The sequence below is a fragment of the Papio anubis genome, chromosome 2 (genome assembly GCF_008728515.1).
Source record: "Papio anubis isolate 15944 chromosome 2, Panubis1.0, whole genome shotgun sequence".
Lineage (NCBI taxonomy): Eukaryota > Metazoa > Chordata > Mammalia > Primates > Cercopithecidae > Papio > Papio anubis.
This window is the reverse complement of record NC_044977.1, coordinates 43,114,713-43,132,004: the sequence shown is the minus strand read 5'-3', so window position 1 is coordinate 43,132,004 and position 17,292 is coordinate 43,114,713. Positions and strand designations below refer to the sequence as shown.

The 17,292-nt window shown below is 51.9% G+C and overlaps 1 protein-coding gene across 1 annotated transcript in view; it reads left to right on the top strand.

Moving 5' to 3' along the window:
- ADCY5 (adenylate cyclase 5) overlaps positions 1–17,292 on the top strand; it is a 164,405-nt gene that overhangs the window by 88,605 nt on the left and 58,508 nt on the right. The window contains exons 2-3 of the mRNA XM_003894021.5: positions 6,382–6,531; positions 11,152–11,273. Of these exons, the coding sequence (XP_003894070.2) occupies positions 6,382–6,531; positions 11,152–11,273 (272 nt within the window). The remainder of the gene's footprint in view (positions 1–6,381; positions 6,532–11,151; positions 11,274–17,292) is intronic.

Sequence of the window (17,292 nt, the reverse complement as noted above, 5' to 3'; positions counted from 1 at the left end):
TGTTGATTTGTCAATATTTCATGCTCTAATTTTAGTAACATTAAAGTTGTATTAAACATTGCACTTTAAAATCGTATTTCAGATTGTTTTTTTCAGACACAGTGAGTAGCTGGGGTGGGCATGAGACAGGGAATGTGGTCTATGATGAGACTTAGAGAGCGTTGATGCTGGCACAGGAGTTTGGGCTTTATCTTACTGGTAATGGAGAGTCCTGGCGGGTTTTAGGGTAGGAAAATGTCGTAATGTTAAGGGTATCATTTGAGGATCTCTGGCATAGAGAATGGTGTTCACAGAGGTGGAGGCACTTCAGGAAGTATCCTCAGTTCTTGAGTCGAGGGGGAGTTCCAGAGCAAGGGAGAATGACAATCCCAGAGCAGCTAGATCCTAGCTGGAAAGGAGAGGATAAGGGGGATATTGTCTGGGCAGGACCCTAGTGAGCAGAGAGATGGGCTTGATGATGTTTGTCCAGAGCCAGTGGTATAGAACTGGCCACCTCCTTGAAAGAGGACCTCGTTACAAAAGCCCCCAAGCAGATATAATGCAGCTTTGATTACCAAAACACATACAGCAATCTTGATTCTTTGTGAAAGGAAAAATTTTAGAGGTGTCACTCATTATGATTAGAAAAACAGTTAAAAGTATGTAATAGTTAAAAAAAAAAAAATTAAGCACCTAATCGAGCGTCGTGCAGTGTACAAGGAACCATGCCGATATGCCTTCTAAGAGTATATAATTTAAGATTATTCTTCCTTGAATTATTTTATTTTATATCTTGATGGGGTTCCGCCGAGGTTCCCTGAGCTTCCCGCCACCACTGTGTAAGACAAATGAAATTCAGTGTAGGAGGAAGGAACTCTTGCTAGGATGTCAGCTTCTTTTATTTGGGATTCATTTTGTTGTTAGTTTTATGTGTTTGTAAACCGACAAAGGACTAAATCAGGAAGGAGTTGTGCCTGTCTTTAGGGCCGGGACCAGGGGACACCTTGCAGGAGAGGGCCTCTCCTCCTTTTCTGCTACCCAGAGCAGGGGGAGCTGGTCCTCTGCCCCCAGGGTCCCTGAGGTGGTCCAGCATCTTGTGGTCCTCAGGTGGATTTGGAAAATCAGATCTCACCTCTTTGGCTTGCACTTCATCAGGGTGATTACAGACTCTGATGCACAGGGAAAATGCTGTAGTCTGTTTACTCTGTCCTCACAAGTGGAGGAAGATCTGGAAAAGGGAGTAGGGAAGAGTGGACAGGAGCTTGGGGAGAGGGTTGTCATGACTGGGGGAGGGCAGGTGTGGTTTGAAAAGGACCCCTGGTGGGGTTACCCAGTAAAATATGGGTCACTCAATTAAATTTGAATTTCAGATAAACAATGAATAATTTTTTTTAGTACAAGTAGGTCCCAAATATTGCCTGGAACCTTCTTACACTAAAAGATGTATGTGTTGTTTGTCTGTAATTCAAATTTAGCTGAACATCCTCCTCCCTCCCCCATCACTAAATCTGGCTCCCCAGGAAGTTCTGATTCCTACCACAGCCACCACCATTCACCTGTGAACCATACTGCAAGGAGCAAGCTGACTTACCGGGAACAGGAACCGCATAAAAGAGCAAACTGAGCAGGGGTCTTCCCCCACTCATTTCCTTCTACTCCAAAACCATGCATTTCTCACTCCCCTTTGCCTTGCACCATTCCCAGGATTATCCAGCAGCAAGCCTATTGTAGTGGGCCCACGGAGCCCCCTGAAAACTCAGAGAGGAGAGGCAGAAACGACCGTAGTGCCTGAGGCCGGTGGCTGGGGTTTCTTTGAGTCTTCCCGAGGAGACACTGCACAAACTGAGCACCGTAACTTCCCACTCTTGGCTCAGATCAAACCTGCAGCCTGCGGGCAGCCAGAGATTGGGTTTCAGAAATGCTGGGGTTTTAGAAGTATTAAATATTCCTCAGCATCTCCCCTTGGTTTTGACTCTGAGAAGAGAGTCAAACATTCCCCCTCTAGTGGAGTCCCTCTTGATGTGGTCCTGGGACCCCCTGGACCTTGTTCACTTGGACCCCATCCATCTGCAGGGCTTGTTTTAAACTTTTTGTTGTTGTTGTTTTGGAGTCAGAGTCTTGCTTTGTTGCCCAGGCTAGAGTGCAGTGGTATGGTTATAGCTCACTGCGGCCTCTACCTCCTGGGCTCAAGTGACCCTCCTGCCTCAGCCTCCCAAGTAGCTGGGACTACCTGGTAAATTTGTTTATGTTTTATTTTTATTTTTTGTAGAGATGGGGTATCATTATGCTGTCCAGGCTGGTCTTGAATTCCTGGACTCAAGTGATCTTCCCACCTCGGCCTGTCCACTCTTCCCTACTCCCTTTTCCAGATCTTCCTCCACTTGTGAGGACAGAGTAGACAGACTACAGCATTTTCCCTGTGCCTCAGAGTCTGTAATCACCCCAATGAAGTGCAAGCCAAAGAGGTGAGATCTGATTTTCCAAATCCACCCAAGGACCACTTCCCAAAGTGCTGGTTTTACAGGTATGAGCCACCACATCCGGCCGCTTGTTTTAAAGCAGATGCTGAGGCTACTCCAGGGCTGCAGTCTGCTGTATTGTCGGGTCTCCTTTTCACTCCACTTGGTGTAATGTGGGCATATGTCACATGCTCCCCCATACCACTGACTCCCTACACCCACCCACCCACACACACACACACACACACACCTCTTGTGTTCCATGTGGTTAGATGTGTCCCATGAGGCCAGCACAGGGAAAACCAATAAACCCTTAATTAGGCCCTCTTTACCTGCTGTTGTGAAGCCTCAGCAGTGACTGATATCTGTTACTATTTACTAATTAGGTCCTTTACACAAGGACAGGGTTTATACTTACTTTTACTGTGCCTGTCTTTATGGGGGTGTAAGAGGTGGCTCATTATTTGGTCACTGTTTGAGTGGAGAAGAGAGGCCGGCAGCATTTGGACATACTTTCTTGTCCCCAAGGTGTGAGATCATTTTCAAACTTCAGACTCCCTTTGTGTGTAAGCAGAATTCCATCAGATTTTACCGATACCTCCTCACTATTCATAACCAAAGCATCTGCACAGGGACCTTAGCACCCTTTAAGACCTGGTGCCCAGATTCCTGCTTTTTTGGCAGATGGTGTGAGTGTGTGTGAGTGAGGCAGCTATTAATTTCTTTTTCACTTTCAGGTCCAACTTGCTGAAATCCGACCTTTCCAATAGCCTTGCTCAAGACCCCACCCTCAAACCACAGCACCCTCTTTCTGCCTGCCTGGTTTTGTGTTTAGTAGAAGAGAGATGAACACCAAGGCACACTAAGCTTAGCAAAGCCATTTGGATGGATATTGGGTTACCGTGCATCTTTTTACCTGGATTTGCACTGTCGGTTGCCATTGGCCTTCTGGCTATAGGAGGAGTCAGATTACAGCAGGAGAGACCCAGAGGATTAGTACAGAGATGCTGCAGCAGACACTTGATAATTACTTTGGGGGTCATGTCTCAAAATAGACTCTGGCCTCTCTTTCTGGCCTCAGAAAGAGGGAAGGCCATTCTTTCTCTGTCCAGCCATCTGCTTATGTTTTCTCTATTAGTTTTGATCCAAGGTTGGTTGAACCTACAGATATAAAACCTGTGGATATAGAGAGCCAACTATACTTTAAAAATTTTACTTCCAATTGGTATTTACTCATATATAAAAGTAGGCTGTTTTTTGTATATTGATCTTATATCCTATGACTTTTCCAAACTTGCATATTAATTCTGGTAGTTTTTTAAAATTTTTGAGGTTCTTCTATGTAGACCATCATGTCATCTGCAAATAGAGACTGTTTTATTTCTTCCTTTCTAATCTGTGTGTCTTTTGTTTCTTTCTCTTGTCTGATTGCATAGGCTAGGACCTCCGGTGTGATGTTGAATAGGAGTGACAAATAGGCTTTGTTGCTGGTCTTAGGGGAAAGCATTCAGTCTTTCACCATTAAGTATGGTATAATTTAGCTGTAGGTTTCTGTATATGCTATTGATCAGATTAAGGGACTTCTATTCCTAAGTTGGTAAGTTTAAAAATTATTAATGTATATTGCATTTTGCCAAATGATGTTTTAGAAACTATTGAAATGATCATATGGTTTTTAAATTTTAGTCTGTTAATATGGAAAATTATGTTGATTGCTTTTTGAAGTTGAACCAGCCTTCATTCCTGGGATTAAGCCCATTTGGTCATGTTGTATCATATTTTCATGATGCACTAGCCTGTCTGAGGCTAGCTCCTTATCTTCTCCTTCCCAGTTTCTCCTGTCTCACTTCTGTTTTTATCACCTGGCACCTTCCTCTCTGTTCACACAGATCTCCCCTAACTAGATCATCCTTCAGAATTCACTGTGGCCTACCCCTCTGCCTTCACTTCCTCATCTCTTCCTCCTTATCCTCTCCCAGTGGTTCCCAGTGACTTCCCAGAGGCCTGTTTTTGGGATCTCACTTCATAATCACAGCATTGGTTACTGCTTCAGGCCACGGTCTATTTCCTCCTGGACTTTCTTCTCCCTGGTCTTAGGGGCTCTTCATTCTGTGTCAGCTCTGCCCTGACTGGCTCCCAGCCACACACAGGTCTTTGTTCCCTCATGCTTTGGGCTTCTGTGGCAGCGTCTGGACCCGTCTCCCATTCCTTCACTCTTGCCTCTGATGAATCTTCCAGAAGCCACGGGCTCATCCAGCCACTCTTTGGTTCAACAGTCCTTTTGGGGGACACAAACATTCCATCTATAACACTCTTCAAGTGGATTGTCAGTTTCTGAAGAGCAAGGGTCTTCTTTCCTTGTGATAAATAGGTTGGCTTTTCCTATGCCGTGTGTTTACATAAAATGACAGCGATGGGATTCTAGGGTAGATAGGGTTGGGGTGGAAGAATATGGGAGTTATAAGTCAGCAACAATAGTCGGCTGAGGCAGTGGAGCTGGAAATCTGAACTTGCCCCTTCCTGGAAGGCGCATCCAGGAGACACATGGGGAGCTCAGGGCATTCTTCAGCCGGTAGGGAGTAAGAGTCTGAAATGGGAAAGAGAAAGTCTTTTCATGGACTGGGGCATACACACCATGCGATGTCTCCAGGGAAAGGTGGTACCACATTCAGCAAGGAGCAAGGGCAGGACCGCCTCAAAGCTGTGGTGGGCAAAGCCTTCAGGTAGAAAGCAGACCTGAGTCGAGAGCCAAGAGGCCCCTAGAGAAGAGCGTAGGAGTCATCTGCCGGGGCCACTGCCAGGTAGCCAACATCCCACAGCAAGGCCCTTTGGGATGCAAATGGCCAAGTGCCTTCCATACCCCAGGACTTGGGACCAACACAGGCCTCCTGAGGGCTGAGGGAGCCACAACAGAAGGTGCAGCGACTGACCCGGGCTCCCCTTCTGGAGCGGGGACTAAGAAGGAAGTTTTTGGAGGGAGTAACTGAGGTGCAGCTCAAAGCCCCCACAGCCTGGGAGCCGGAGCATCATTGTGTGGCTCTGTCCCGTGTGGCCCCAAGTCAAGGACAACAGGACCCATGTACTCAGATACCCAGGGGCTCTATCTGCCAAGAGAAATTTTGCCTACGCATCACTCACTGGGATCTGAATGTACCATATAACCTTGCTTTCCGCGTCGTGTTGTATTGTGTTTCGTTTTCCCTTAGCTTTTCAGTAAGTATTTCCTTCAATGGAATTCCAGCTTCAACTCTGTTGACATGGAGGGTCAGTGGTATTTTTCCACACACACATCTCAGTTGTTGGGAAGCAGGGGAGTGGCAGGCACTGGCCAGCTGGTGCGGTGGTTGTCAGAGGGCTGGTAACAGAAAGACCAGAAGCCTAGGGAGGAAGGAGTGGAGACCCACTGTGGCCACGGACCCTGACTGGCCAGCCTTGTCCTTTCGTTCCCTAGAGCATTTAGCACAGTGCTGGGGACCTGAGGGGATTTGAGAGGCCTTGATTCGTTGGAGCTGATCCCTGGGGGAGGGTGGCCCCTTGTCCTGTGCTGGACTCTATCACACTTTCAAAAGTGTAATCCCAGCACCCTTGTGGCACCTTCCTTGCGGTGGCCCTCCTGCCTCCAGCACATACACAGCTCTGTCACAGTACATGTAACCTTTTCATTTCTGGTACGATAGGCATGTTTAGTATGATTACTAGGTGATTCAGTGTCCTTAAAAGACATACCCCATGACAGGCCAGCCAAACTTCTGGCTGTGAGGACATCAGAGAGCCCGATCGATTATGCCCGGCTGCTCCCAGTGGTTGGCTGCGTGTGGGGTGCCCTCAGCATTTGTTTGCCAGCGCCAGGTGTGAGTTTGCTGAGACAGGGGCTGAGGGCTCCACACTTTGGGGCCAGGAGGGTCAGGATCTGAGCTCGGTGTGCTCCTCTCTCCCTCTGCAGCTTGTCTCCAATGTTCTCATTTTCTCCTGCACCAACATCGTGGGTGTCTGCACCCACTACCCAGCTGAGGTCTCCCAGAGACAGGCTTTCCAGGAGACCCGAGAGTGCATCCAGGCGCGGCTCCACTCACAGCGGGAGAACCAGCAGCAGGTGAGTGAGCCCCCTGCCCTTGCGCAGTGGGAAGGAGTGGAGACCCGAGATGCGCCTCCCCTGAGCGCCTGGCCTGGGGCAGGTGGTGCTCGTTACAGCTGCCAGCCCCACTCCCTGGGAGGGGCCCAACCCGTGGGGAATGTTTCCCCTGGAGAGAGTCCAGCATTCCAGGCCCTGTGGGAAGGGAGCTCTACCCTGCCCGTGCCTAAGGCCAGGTGCCCATAGCCATGTGGTGTCCCTGTGGTTTGCAAACAAGCCCAGCAGCAAGAGGGTCCCTCCCTCCCTCCCCACACGTCTCCCACTCCCTCCCTCCCCACACAGCTCCCACTCCCTCCCTCCCCTCACGGCTCCCCCTCCCTCCCTCCCCACACAGCTCCCCCTCCCTCCCCACACTGCTCCCCACTCCCTCCCCACACTGCACCCCCCTTGAGTTGGAGTAAGGAGAGAAGCCAGCGTTCCTAACTGGGATTAAGTGCTCCACAGGGGAGGGATGAGGGAAAAGAAGAGACAGGAGCTTCATCCCCTGAGACACCCCACACCTGGCTATTCCTCTCTCTCAGTTCTGGGGTTTGGTGGTTCAGAGAAGGAAGAAAGTTCCATCTCTCCCTAGACCTGCCTGGGCCAGGGAAGGCAGGCCATTCCCAGGGTTACAGATTCCTGGTGCAAAGAGGGACCTGCCCTGTGTGCACCACTCTTGGGTGGGGTGGGAGCAGAGCTAAGGGCCACATCAGGGGTCCAGCCCTTCCCTCTTTGGGGTTGGAGTCCTGTTTGGATTCCAGGTGTGGATCCCCACTGTCTCCTCTCCTGTGTGTGAATCAGGTAGGGGTCTGGTGACTCTGAGTGATGGCTCCCACACAGGAGGCCTGGGGGCTGTGTGGCTTAGGGGAGAGAGTGGGCGGGTCTGCAGAGCAATGGGGCTCCCACTGGCTCCTATGAGATAAGGTTGCTCCAAACCAGAGGCTTTCCCTCCCCTCTTAGATTATCATCTCCCCAGACCCTCAGCAAGCATCAGTGGAGCCCACCTGAGTGCCGCATGCGGCGTCAGCCCCCATGGCTGATACGAACATGGAAGGTCTGCCTTTGAGTGTGGGGGACATGGAGAAAGGGCCAAGATGGCAGTGGTCACTCATGGCTCCAGGCCAGCATGGAGCACATGTTGTGGCCACCCTGAGTGCAGAATGTTTTACTACTGCGGGGGACGTCCTTGATGCCATCTGGTTGCATCCTAAGTGAGTCACAGTGACAGGCTGGTGACATCCAGACAGCCAAACGAGGGGGCAAAGCTCTGTAGTACCTCCCCAGGCCCCCGAGTCCCCACGTGTCCCCACTTCCTTTCCAGTGCTGCCTCGGTGGTCGGCATGTCTTGTCAGGTCCCCACTTACGCTGACCAGTCCTTGACCTGGCTCTCCCCATTCACTCTTTGGCCCTGTCGGAGCTTCTGGTCCAGCATCTTGAAGGAAGCCCTTGCTGGCAGTGTCCCTGGGGTCCTCCCACTGCCCTTTATTATTAACACATGTACGTCACCTCTGGCACACTGCACCATGCTCACCCCAAGGCCTCAGCATTCCTGAAAAGCCCCTTATCTCATCCCCATTCCAGGCCTCAGCGTCTCTCACCTGAGATCAGGATACCTCCTTCTTATTCCATTTTTGGGGCTTCCTCTCTCACTTCTCCAGGGGAATTACCATTTTACAGCTTGCCACAGTTTCCTTGCTCTGGCCTGGGCCAGTCTGGACATTCCACCAAATCCACAGGGCTTTAGGGGAGAAAATATTTTTGCCATTCCATATTCGGAGCCAATGTGCTGAGGAGGGGACGCTTTCTGCGGACAGGTGCTTCTCAGCCAGCCACAGCCAGCAAGGCATGCAGAGAGAGCTGCCGGGGCTCCCTGGGGAAGCTTCTAGGTGCCCTGTGATGACTGGACTCAGAATTATTCCCCAGCGGCCTCCTGACTACCCCTCCTGGCCCTCAGCCCCGGAGGTGGTTGTAAATGTAGGAGGCCTATCATGAAGCCAAAGGGTTTGTAGCGCGGTCTCTCCCAGTCATCCTACGCTGTCTTTTAATTCCTATTTCTGTCACCAGTAACTATTTACTAAGAGTTGGCCTTTGGTGCTTGTGTTTCCCGCTGCCTGGGGGGCCAGACCGACCCACAGGGAACACCGCCCTTCACGAATGTGTCAGCTTCTCGAGCAGAAGGCTCTGGGCCGTGGCACTGGGCAAGACACAGCTCCGGTCCCCAAGGTGGCCTCTCCTCACACACAGTTAACAGGCTACTGATGTGGGGTTTCAGCAGGTGGGGAGGGGATGCCGGCAGCCACAGTCAGACCTCCTCCTGGGAAAAGGGAGACCCTGAAGGAGGGTGGGGAGCAGCGGAGAACGAGGGTGATACCAGTTGAGGAGCTTGTGTGCAGCAGCAAGAAAGACCCCAGGAAGCGTAGGGGACTCTGGGTTCTGCTCTATCTGGAGCAGAGTGTGGATTTCATTTCAGTGCTGCTGGGACAGCACGTGGAAGAGCAGGGAGGAGTCAGATCATGGAAACCTCCAGGCCAGGCTGCGGGCATGGGCTGATCTCAGCAGGGTCAGGAGGCTTAGAAGGCGACATGGTCTGGTGTGTTTTAGGAAAAGCAGTTGCTTGCTTGCAGAGGGGAGGATGGACCAGAGGCAGCAAGCTTGGAGACAAAGAAAGTGATCTAGAGGCTGCCCTGGTCATCCAGTCTGGCCCTGAAGGTGGCCTGGGCGGTGACAGGCTAAGGTTGGGGTGGAGAGGGTGCTTCAGCAAGGAGAGGAGCAGCAGCGAGTCTGGGGGTGGCAGGAGTGGGCCAGGCAAGCATGAGGCATAGCAAGGGGGTAAGGGGACATGGGCATTGATTTGCAGTGGAAAATAAGGAAGAGTGAGTTTAGTGGGTCTGGAGAAACCTGTATGTGATGTGGCTGGTGAAACTAGAAAACCTGTGAAGGTGTTGAGCACAGGTAGTGTTTCAGAGAGATCGGGGCTGTGCAGGCATCAGGGAGGGCAGAGGGAGGCTGTCTGTCCAGGGTGTCGCAACCAGAATCCAAGAGCCAGGTGAGAACTGCATATGGGCAGTGGAGGAAGGCACAGCGGAAAGGACAAGTGCGAGAGCTGTTTCCAGATGAGCAGGACTTCATCAGTGCTGGACAGGGCGTACGGCTCAGGGGAAAGGAATGAGTGTCAGAGGGAAAGATCTGAAAAGCAAAAGCCATTTATGTGGGCAGGGCCTTGACACTGGTGCAGCAGAATGGGGCTGTCCCGGGTAAAGGCAGGGAAATGGAAAGAAAAGTGATTGGGGAATGACAGTGTGGGAAAGCGAGTGTGGTTTGGGTGTGATGTCAGGGTGGTGGTGGCGGCAAGACATCCATGTGGGCAGCTGGAGGCTGGCGAGCCATGGACAGGAGGTAGGGAGGTGGGAAGTGGCTGATAGAGCCACCTCTACAGTGGGAGCCTTGGCCATGGATTTACTCCCAGAATGCAGGCATGGATGGGGCGAGGACAGAGGTGGGACATGGCATGTTTGGGACCAGGTGGAGGGAGAGGAAGCAGAGATGACATAGAAGCAGAAGAGTCTCAGGGCCACGTAGGAGGGTGACTCTAGCATCTGGTGTGGTGTGAAGGGCAGGAGAATGAGGAGGGCTGGAGGCAGCCAAAATGAAAGGCTGGTGATGAGCAAATGATGTGCACCAGCCTGACAGGGAGTCTGGTCTGGCAGGGAGGCAGGTGGGCATCTTGGAGCAGGGCAGGCCCAGGAGAGGAGCTCAGAAAGAGGGCATAGTCCCGACTCCATAACAGGCTGACGTGAGCCTCCGCGATGTGGCCTGCCCCTCCACTTGCTTCTCTCCCACCTCCCCTGTAGCTGGTTGTGATGTGGTTTCTCTAAGTCAGCTTGCTTTCCCTCTCTCCTGGGCCACTGTCCCCCAAGTGGAACTGGAGCACCTCCTTCCTACCCCATCCTTCCAGTCTCCAGGAAGCCCTCTCTGACTACCCCAGCGGAGATCAGGTGTCCCTGATCAGTGCCCCCATAGTGGCCCCCGAGACCCCCATTACACCAGATGCTTTCTGAAGGAGGAACCTTGCCTGTCTCACTCTTGGTGTTAACTCTCTTGGTCCCCAGAATAGTGCCTGGCACATGGTAGGTGCTCAATAAATATTTGAAAACTGATGGAGTGGATCTCATGTAATGCTCCCAACAACTCCATCCCCATTTTACAGATGAGCAACCTGAGGCTCAGAGAAGTTCAGTAATTTGCCCAAGGTCATGCAGAGTCTCAAGTGACATCCAGGATTCTAACCCGAGGTGCTCAGTACTCACAGGTTCACCAGGGTCACTTTTGCCAGAGAAACGTGGAGAGTGAGGCAGAAGGATCACGTGGTGTCCTGGGGCGGGAAGATGGGGGACAGGTAGCCTGCACGCACATACACACACATGCACACACACACGCACACACACACGCGCGCGCACACACACACACACAGTTAGCCCAGGAGTCCCGGGAGAGCCTGAAAGGTTTTCCAGGGCCCTCAGGCAGGGGCGCAGGTGTGGAGGAGAGAGCACTTGCCAGGCAGGTGGAAGGCGCCGTGATGAAAGAATGTGCTTCCCTCCGCAGGAGCGGCTCCTGCTGTCTGTCCTTCCCCGTCATGTTGCCATGGAGATGAAAGCAGACATCAACGCCAAGCAGGAGGATATGATGTTCCATAAGATTTACATCCAGAAACATGACAACGTGAGGTAGGGGTGAGGCTGGGGGAGGAGGAGGGAAGGGAGGGAGAGCTGGACCCCCACGGAGACATCCCACTTCCCTCCTTTCAAGTGGGCACAGCCTGACAGGGTGGTTTGTTGACTTTGGAGAATGTGTTGTCTAGAGCACGCCAGCCCCACCCCTCCAGGTATGTTAAATGTGAATTATCATGGTGTCCCCTGTAACTTTTTTGGGGGGTGGGGAGAGGGGGACAGCGAGGCTGCAGGGAGAGAATAGAAACAGGAGGAGGAGAAAGGAGGAAGCACCACCACCCGCTTTGGGGAGGAGCTCCTAGCCTACCAAGAGAGACGGAAAGCATAGACTGGGACCCGAATGTCACCACCATCATCTCATCTTCACCACCATCTGGCAGCTTCCATGCCTCCTAAGCCAGTGCGTGCCAGGCACTGGGCCAGGCTCTGCCCACCTTATCACCAGTCCTCCTGACAGCACTGCAAGCCAGCTACCTTTATCAGCACACCCAGTTGATAGATAGGTCATGTATGCTATTTACTTCATATATACTCTATTTGAAATTTTCCGTAATAAATTTAAAGAAAAAAAAAATCACCAAGAAACAACTGGACAAATCCAGAACGTGGGACAGTCTACATTGTGTACTCTTTAAAAAGTCAGTCATGGAAAAAGAAAAAAGGGTGGGGAATGTGTTCTAAATTAAAAGACTCGAGCTCAAGGTCCCCCAGCCAGCAGTGGTACAGACAGGCTGCACCCAAGTGGCCGCTCCAGAGCCCACGTTCCTTTCACTGCGTGTTTGCCGCCTCCCTAGACAGAAGCTGCTGACAGCAGGGACGTGCAAACAGATGTAGATTAATAGAGTGCAAAATCTGCTTATGAGTTCCATGGGGACACGAAGCGATACAGTGGCCTTCATCCAGCATGGCTTCCTGGAGAGCCCGATAATCCTCCCATATGCCCAGAAAAGGAGCTGCTGTGTTTGCCTTCCGGAGAGTTCCTTCTCCCCAGGCAAGTTTCCCTGGGACTCACGAGTCCTCTAAGTTTGGTGTAAAGAGGACTCTTTGGAGGCTTGGCCTGAGTTTTCAAGGAAGTGATTAAATGAAATAGTGCAAATTACACACACACACACACACACACAGAGAAGGTGAGGCTGACAACGGCAGGGGTGAGGGAAGCACTGTTTTTTTCAGGCAGAATGAGAACTGCCCAGTTCCCAAGTCTGCCCTGGGATCCAAGACTGTGGATTCTGCCTGCGTGTCTTCCATCTGTCTGTCAAAACTGAGACTAAGCCTTTGGGAGAGACATGTATCTGCAAAACACATTGGCCCCAGTTCTGGGGTTCTCCCAACCCCTCACGCTCCTCTGTCAGGTAGGGACAGTGTAGGCAGCAGTCACCTTGGTCTCCCAGGAAGACAGCTGCCCCTGGCTGAATCTCCACATCCCGGAGGGACCTGCGGGTGTTGCAGCTGAGCCGAGCTCAGGGAAGTGGAGTGCGTGGCTGGACTCCTGGCCTTGAGCCCTTCAGGCAGTGCAGATGTGCTGTTTCTCTGCTGCTTCTCCCACCCACCTTGGCCCTCCCATGGTGGAATGATCGCTAGCAGTGAGAGCTCACGCCTACGCAGAGCTTGCCTGAACCAGCCCCTGCCCTAGTGCATTCATCTACTCAATCACCACAGCAAAGAAGAGGGCTGTACTGTGATTATCTCCATTTTACAGGAGAAAAAGCTGAGGCACAGAGATGAAGTAACTTTTCCAAGATCCCATCGTTGGTTAAGTGGGAGAAACACCCCCAGAACACTTTCTGATACTAGCTTTTACCCAGCCTGACTACCAGACATATGTTTTTACGTGCCCAGGAGAAAGGAGTGTGTCCGAGGAATCTGTGGGAAGGAGGTTTGGGGAGCCCTTAGGCTCACAGGAGACTCAGAGGAGAGGCAGGAGAGAGATTTGGTTTCCTGTCTCTGTGTGTGTGTATGTGTGTGTGTGTGTGTGTGTGTGTGTCTGTGACTGAGGAGCCACCAGGGGCCTTTCCTGTCTGATGGCAGTTCCTGAAAATCCAGGGGTCTCCCCCTTAGGACATGTGAGGAAACAGACTTCCTATTAGAACAGATCCCATAGGCTCAAGTTTAAAGTGGGAAGGGGTAGCCCACCAAGTGGTCCCAACATGTACAAGCCAAGCCACTGAGCTCCCCCTTCTGGAATTTTCTTTCCTGGTCCTGTCCTCACCACCTCACTGGCCCAGGCATTGTCCCCGGCACAGCGTGGACAAAGGTGCTTTCCTTGATTGCTCTCAGCTCTGCAAGCTTTGTGCAGGTTTCACTCATTCAGTGGAACACAAAGGAAATCCAGAAAATTCACTGCTCAGAAGCAGTCTGGCCCTCCAGCACAGGTTCCCAGCCTGCCTTGGCCAACACAGCCGGCTCACCCGCCACCCCTGCGCCTCGCCCAGTTCCTTGCCGTCTCTCACCATGTCTTCTCCCACTCAGCAGGCATCTTCCTATTCCTCGTTCCATGGTGCTGGCTCTTGGGCCCCAGCCCTCTAGCAAGGGTGTTTGGTCAGAGGGACTGACTCAGGCCTCTTCTACGGTGACTGCCCTTGGGGTGACACCTCCCTCTGTCTCTCTCCCACGGAGGCAGTGACTTTGGGTTGATAAAAGAACACTGCCCTAATCAGAGTGGCCTGCACGTCAGACCCCTGCTACAGTGGGGGTATTTCTGTCTGGGATGTGCCAGGATCAATGATGGCAATCAGGAAAGAGATGAAAGGAGAGAAAAAACAAGATGCTATAATTTTCATGGGGTCAGAGATGATTCTGACTCTGACATCGCCAGGGACAGAGGTGGCTGGTACACATCAGAGGCCAACTGCAAGCAATCATATGCAAATGTCCCTCTGGGGCCTCTTTCCCTGTTCCTTCAGTAGCACTGGTTATAGCCCTTGGTAGAAACACAATGCTCACTCTGGTCTCTGTTTTGGGGTTGAACTTTTGGCTTGGGTTGATGGTTAAGTACGAGATGGAGGGGTGACATCATAGTTTAAAAACACCCTTTGAGGCTGGGCTCATGGAGAGCCAGTGGGGCACAGTGGTTAGGCCCAGGCTCTGGGGTTAAGCAGTTCTGCACGTTGCCTCTACTCTGCTGTTTCCTCGCCATGTGACCAGGACAAGTTACAGGCATTGAGCCACTCTGAACCTCAGTTTCCTCATCTGTGTAATAGGATAGGAAGAGTACCTACATAATAGAGTTGCAAAGAGTAAATGGAATAATGTGGGGAAAGTGCTTAGCACAATATCGGGCACATAACAAGTGTTCAGTAATTGTGAGCTGCCATTATTATTGTTACTGTTATTTTTATGATTATGATCACACTCATATCAACAAAGAAAGGCCTGGGGATTCTCTAGTTGGAGAATGGAGGGTGATGAGTCACATTCATCAATTCTCTGCAGAGTTGTAATATTTAGAGAGGGTGATGACATGCTGTTCTCTAGCCCCACTGAGAGCAAGGCCACAAGAAAAATAAATCAACTGCACAGCATGACAGGCTGGGCCTGGATCTAAGGAAGAGGAAGAGACTGATGGGGGTTTGGGGAGAAGAGTTTGTCTTGAGTAGGGAGGGGTGACAGGCAGAGGCCACCACTGTCCATGGCCTCATTCTCCCCTGAGGAGAATGGTTGTGCAACACACACCTCCTGGGGGGCAGCCAGGGACTGGCCAAGGAGCCTGTAGGATGTTTTGGTGCTGAGCCACCACTGGCCATGGGCAGAGGCAGGCCAGAGGCCAGGGGACCCCTGGAGACCCCTAGAGATATTTAGATGTCTCCCCTGTCCGATGTGTGGTGACAAATAGGAATGTTTCAGCGTTTCTGATGGGGCAGGTCAGCTGGAGCCCGGGCCCATGCTGGGATATCCACCGGTGGCTTGCAAGCCCTCCTGCCTGTCCTCCCCCACCCCAGATACCTGCGCTCGCTGCAGCCGACAGCACCAGGGCTGGGGGGGCTGTGCCCTCCCCACACCTGGGAGGGACAAGGGCCTCTGGGACATGCCAGCAGAGGCTATTCTGGAGGGAGGGACAGCTCCTGGAACTCTGCCTGGGGAGGGGAGAAATCAGTCAGTCTCGGCCTTCTCAGCCAGAGAAGGCGCCATACCACGTGGGTCACAGCAAAGGTAGATGCAGATAGACCTTGGCATCACCAGCTCACCCTTGCCCAGGAGTCAGCAGAAGGGAACAAGATGAGCACCTGTGTTGAGCAGACGGGTCCACACCCAGCTCTGCCGCCTGGTGACTGTGGGAACTTGGGCAAGGCACCTAATCAGAGCCTCAGTTTCCTCACCTGTAACATGGGATGGGGATAGTCCTCATCTGTAACATGGGATGGCTGTTCACTCATCCATTCAGCTAGTGTTTGACCTCTGCCTCATCACTGGGGACCACCAGCCACACTGCAGGACACTCAGCTAGAGGCGGGCAGTGCGACACAGATTAAAGTACACATCATCGCTGGCATCATGAAGCTCGTCTTCTGTTAGAGAAGACACTAAACAATGAATAATTAGTCAATTGAGTTTATCACACTCTTGTAGGTGCTAGGGTTTAGTGACCAGGAGACACGGACTTCATGGGGTATTAATGTTAGACAACGTACTGCTCTATTGTTCTGTTCTAATTGTGATAAAAGGCACAGAGGAGCAGCATCCGTAAGAGGGGGCCCAGCTATCTAGCCCAGGACTCCTTGCAGGACTGCTGGGAGCTGAGGTGAGGTAGGGCATGGAAGGCCCCCAGCCCTGCACAGCCCAGGAGGCTGCAGACTGATTGCCCTTGAGGCAGGGCAGACAACCAGATGAGAGTCAAGGTCAGGTAACTCAACACCCCAAACGTTTCAGGGGCCAGAGGATGCCCCAGCCAGGCCCGAGAGGGCTCTGAAGGATTCTCTGCTTTCACGAGAGCTCGTTCTTAGTGTGGATGGTGCTGCACCTGACTGGTCTTTGCCTGAGCTGGAGCCCTGAGGTTTTAAAGGTCGTAGGTGGTGGGTGGGTGAGAGATCATTCCAGACTCTTCTTTGGGTGAAGGGAGAGAAGGCCGTCTCCTCTAGGGGGTGCTGGTCCTCTGCCTAAGAAACATTCCCCGCAGGGCTCCAGGGTTCAGGATGGAGCATGGGTGGGGTCAGGCACCCGAGTCCTGTGGATCTGCAGCTGGGGTCCCGGCAGAGGGGCTGCCAAGCCTGGTGTGGCAATGAGGTAGCCAGCCCACCTCCCCACACATTAGGGGTGTGGCAGGGTCTTGGGGAGAGATCCCCTCTCTCCTCAGTGTTTCCCCAACACCTCCCGCTTTTAAGGTTACTATCTCCTCTCCTGTCTCCTTCAAGGACTTGGCTGCGTTCCCCAGGTTGCTCTGGTGTCTGGCTCTGCTGCAGCGTGGTTCTGAATTATAATGACCACGCGACAATGTCCAAGATACTCAGATACCCGTGGGTGGATTGTGCACCCTGTAGGCAGAGGGTGGAAAATGTTTACCTTCCACGCACACCCTCAGCCAACAGACCACATGAGGAGGGGCTGTGAACACCCTGCATTCCTGTCTCAAACCTGACATGAAGAAAAGTATTCTGGGCTGGGCACGATGGTTCATGCTTGTAATCCCAGGCCCAGAATACTGGGAAACTGAGGCAACAGGATTGCTGGAGCCCAGCAGCCTGAGGTTATAGTGAGCCAAGATCTTGCGGCTACACTCCAGCCTGGGCAACAGAGCAAGACTCTCTCTCTATTTTTTTTAAGTATTCTGAACTCTACTCCCATACCAGTTATAGATGTAAGTGGTCTTTGTGTTATTATTTTATCCATTCCACAAGCATTTACTGAGCTGCTGCTATATACAGCCTGCCACTATGAAAAAGACACCGTCTCTGCTCCTTAGGGAATATCCAGCCCTCTCAGTGAAGGAGTTAAGTGCTACAGGAACAGCAGCTTGACAGTCCAGGGGGCCCTGTTGGTGGAGTCACTAGGGTTGGGTCTTTTAAAAAAAAAATTAATGGAT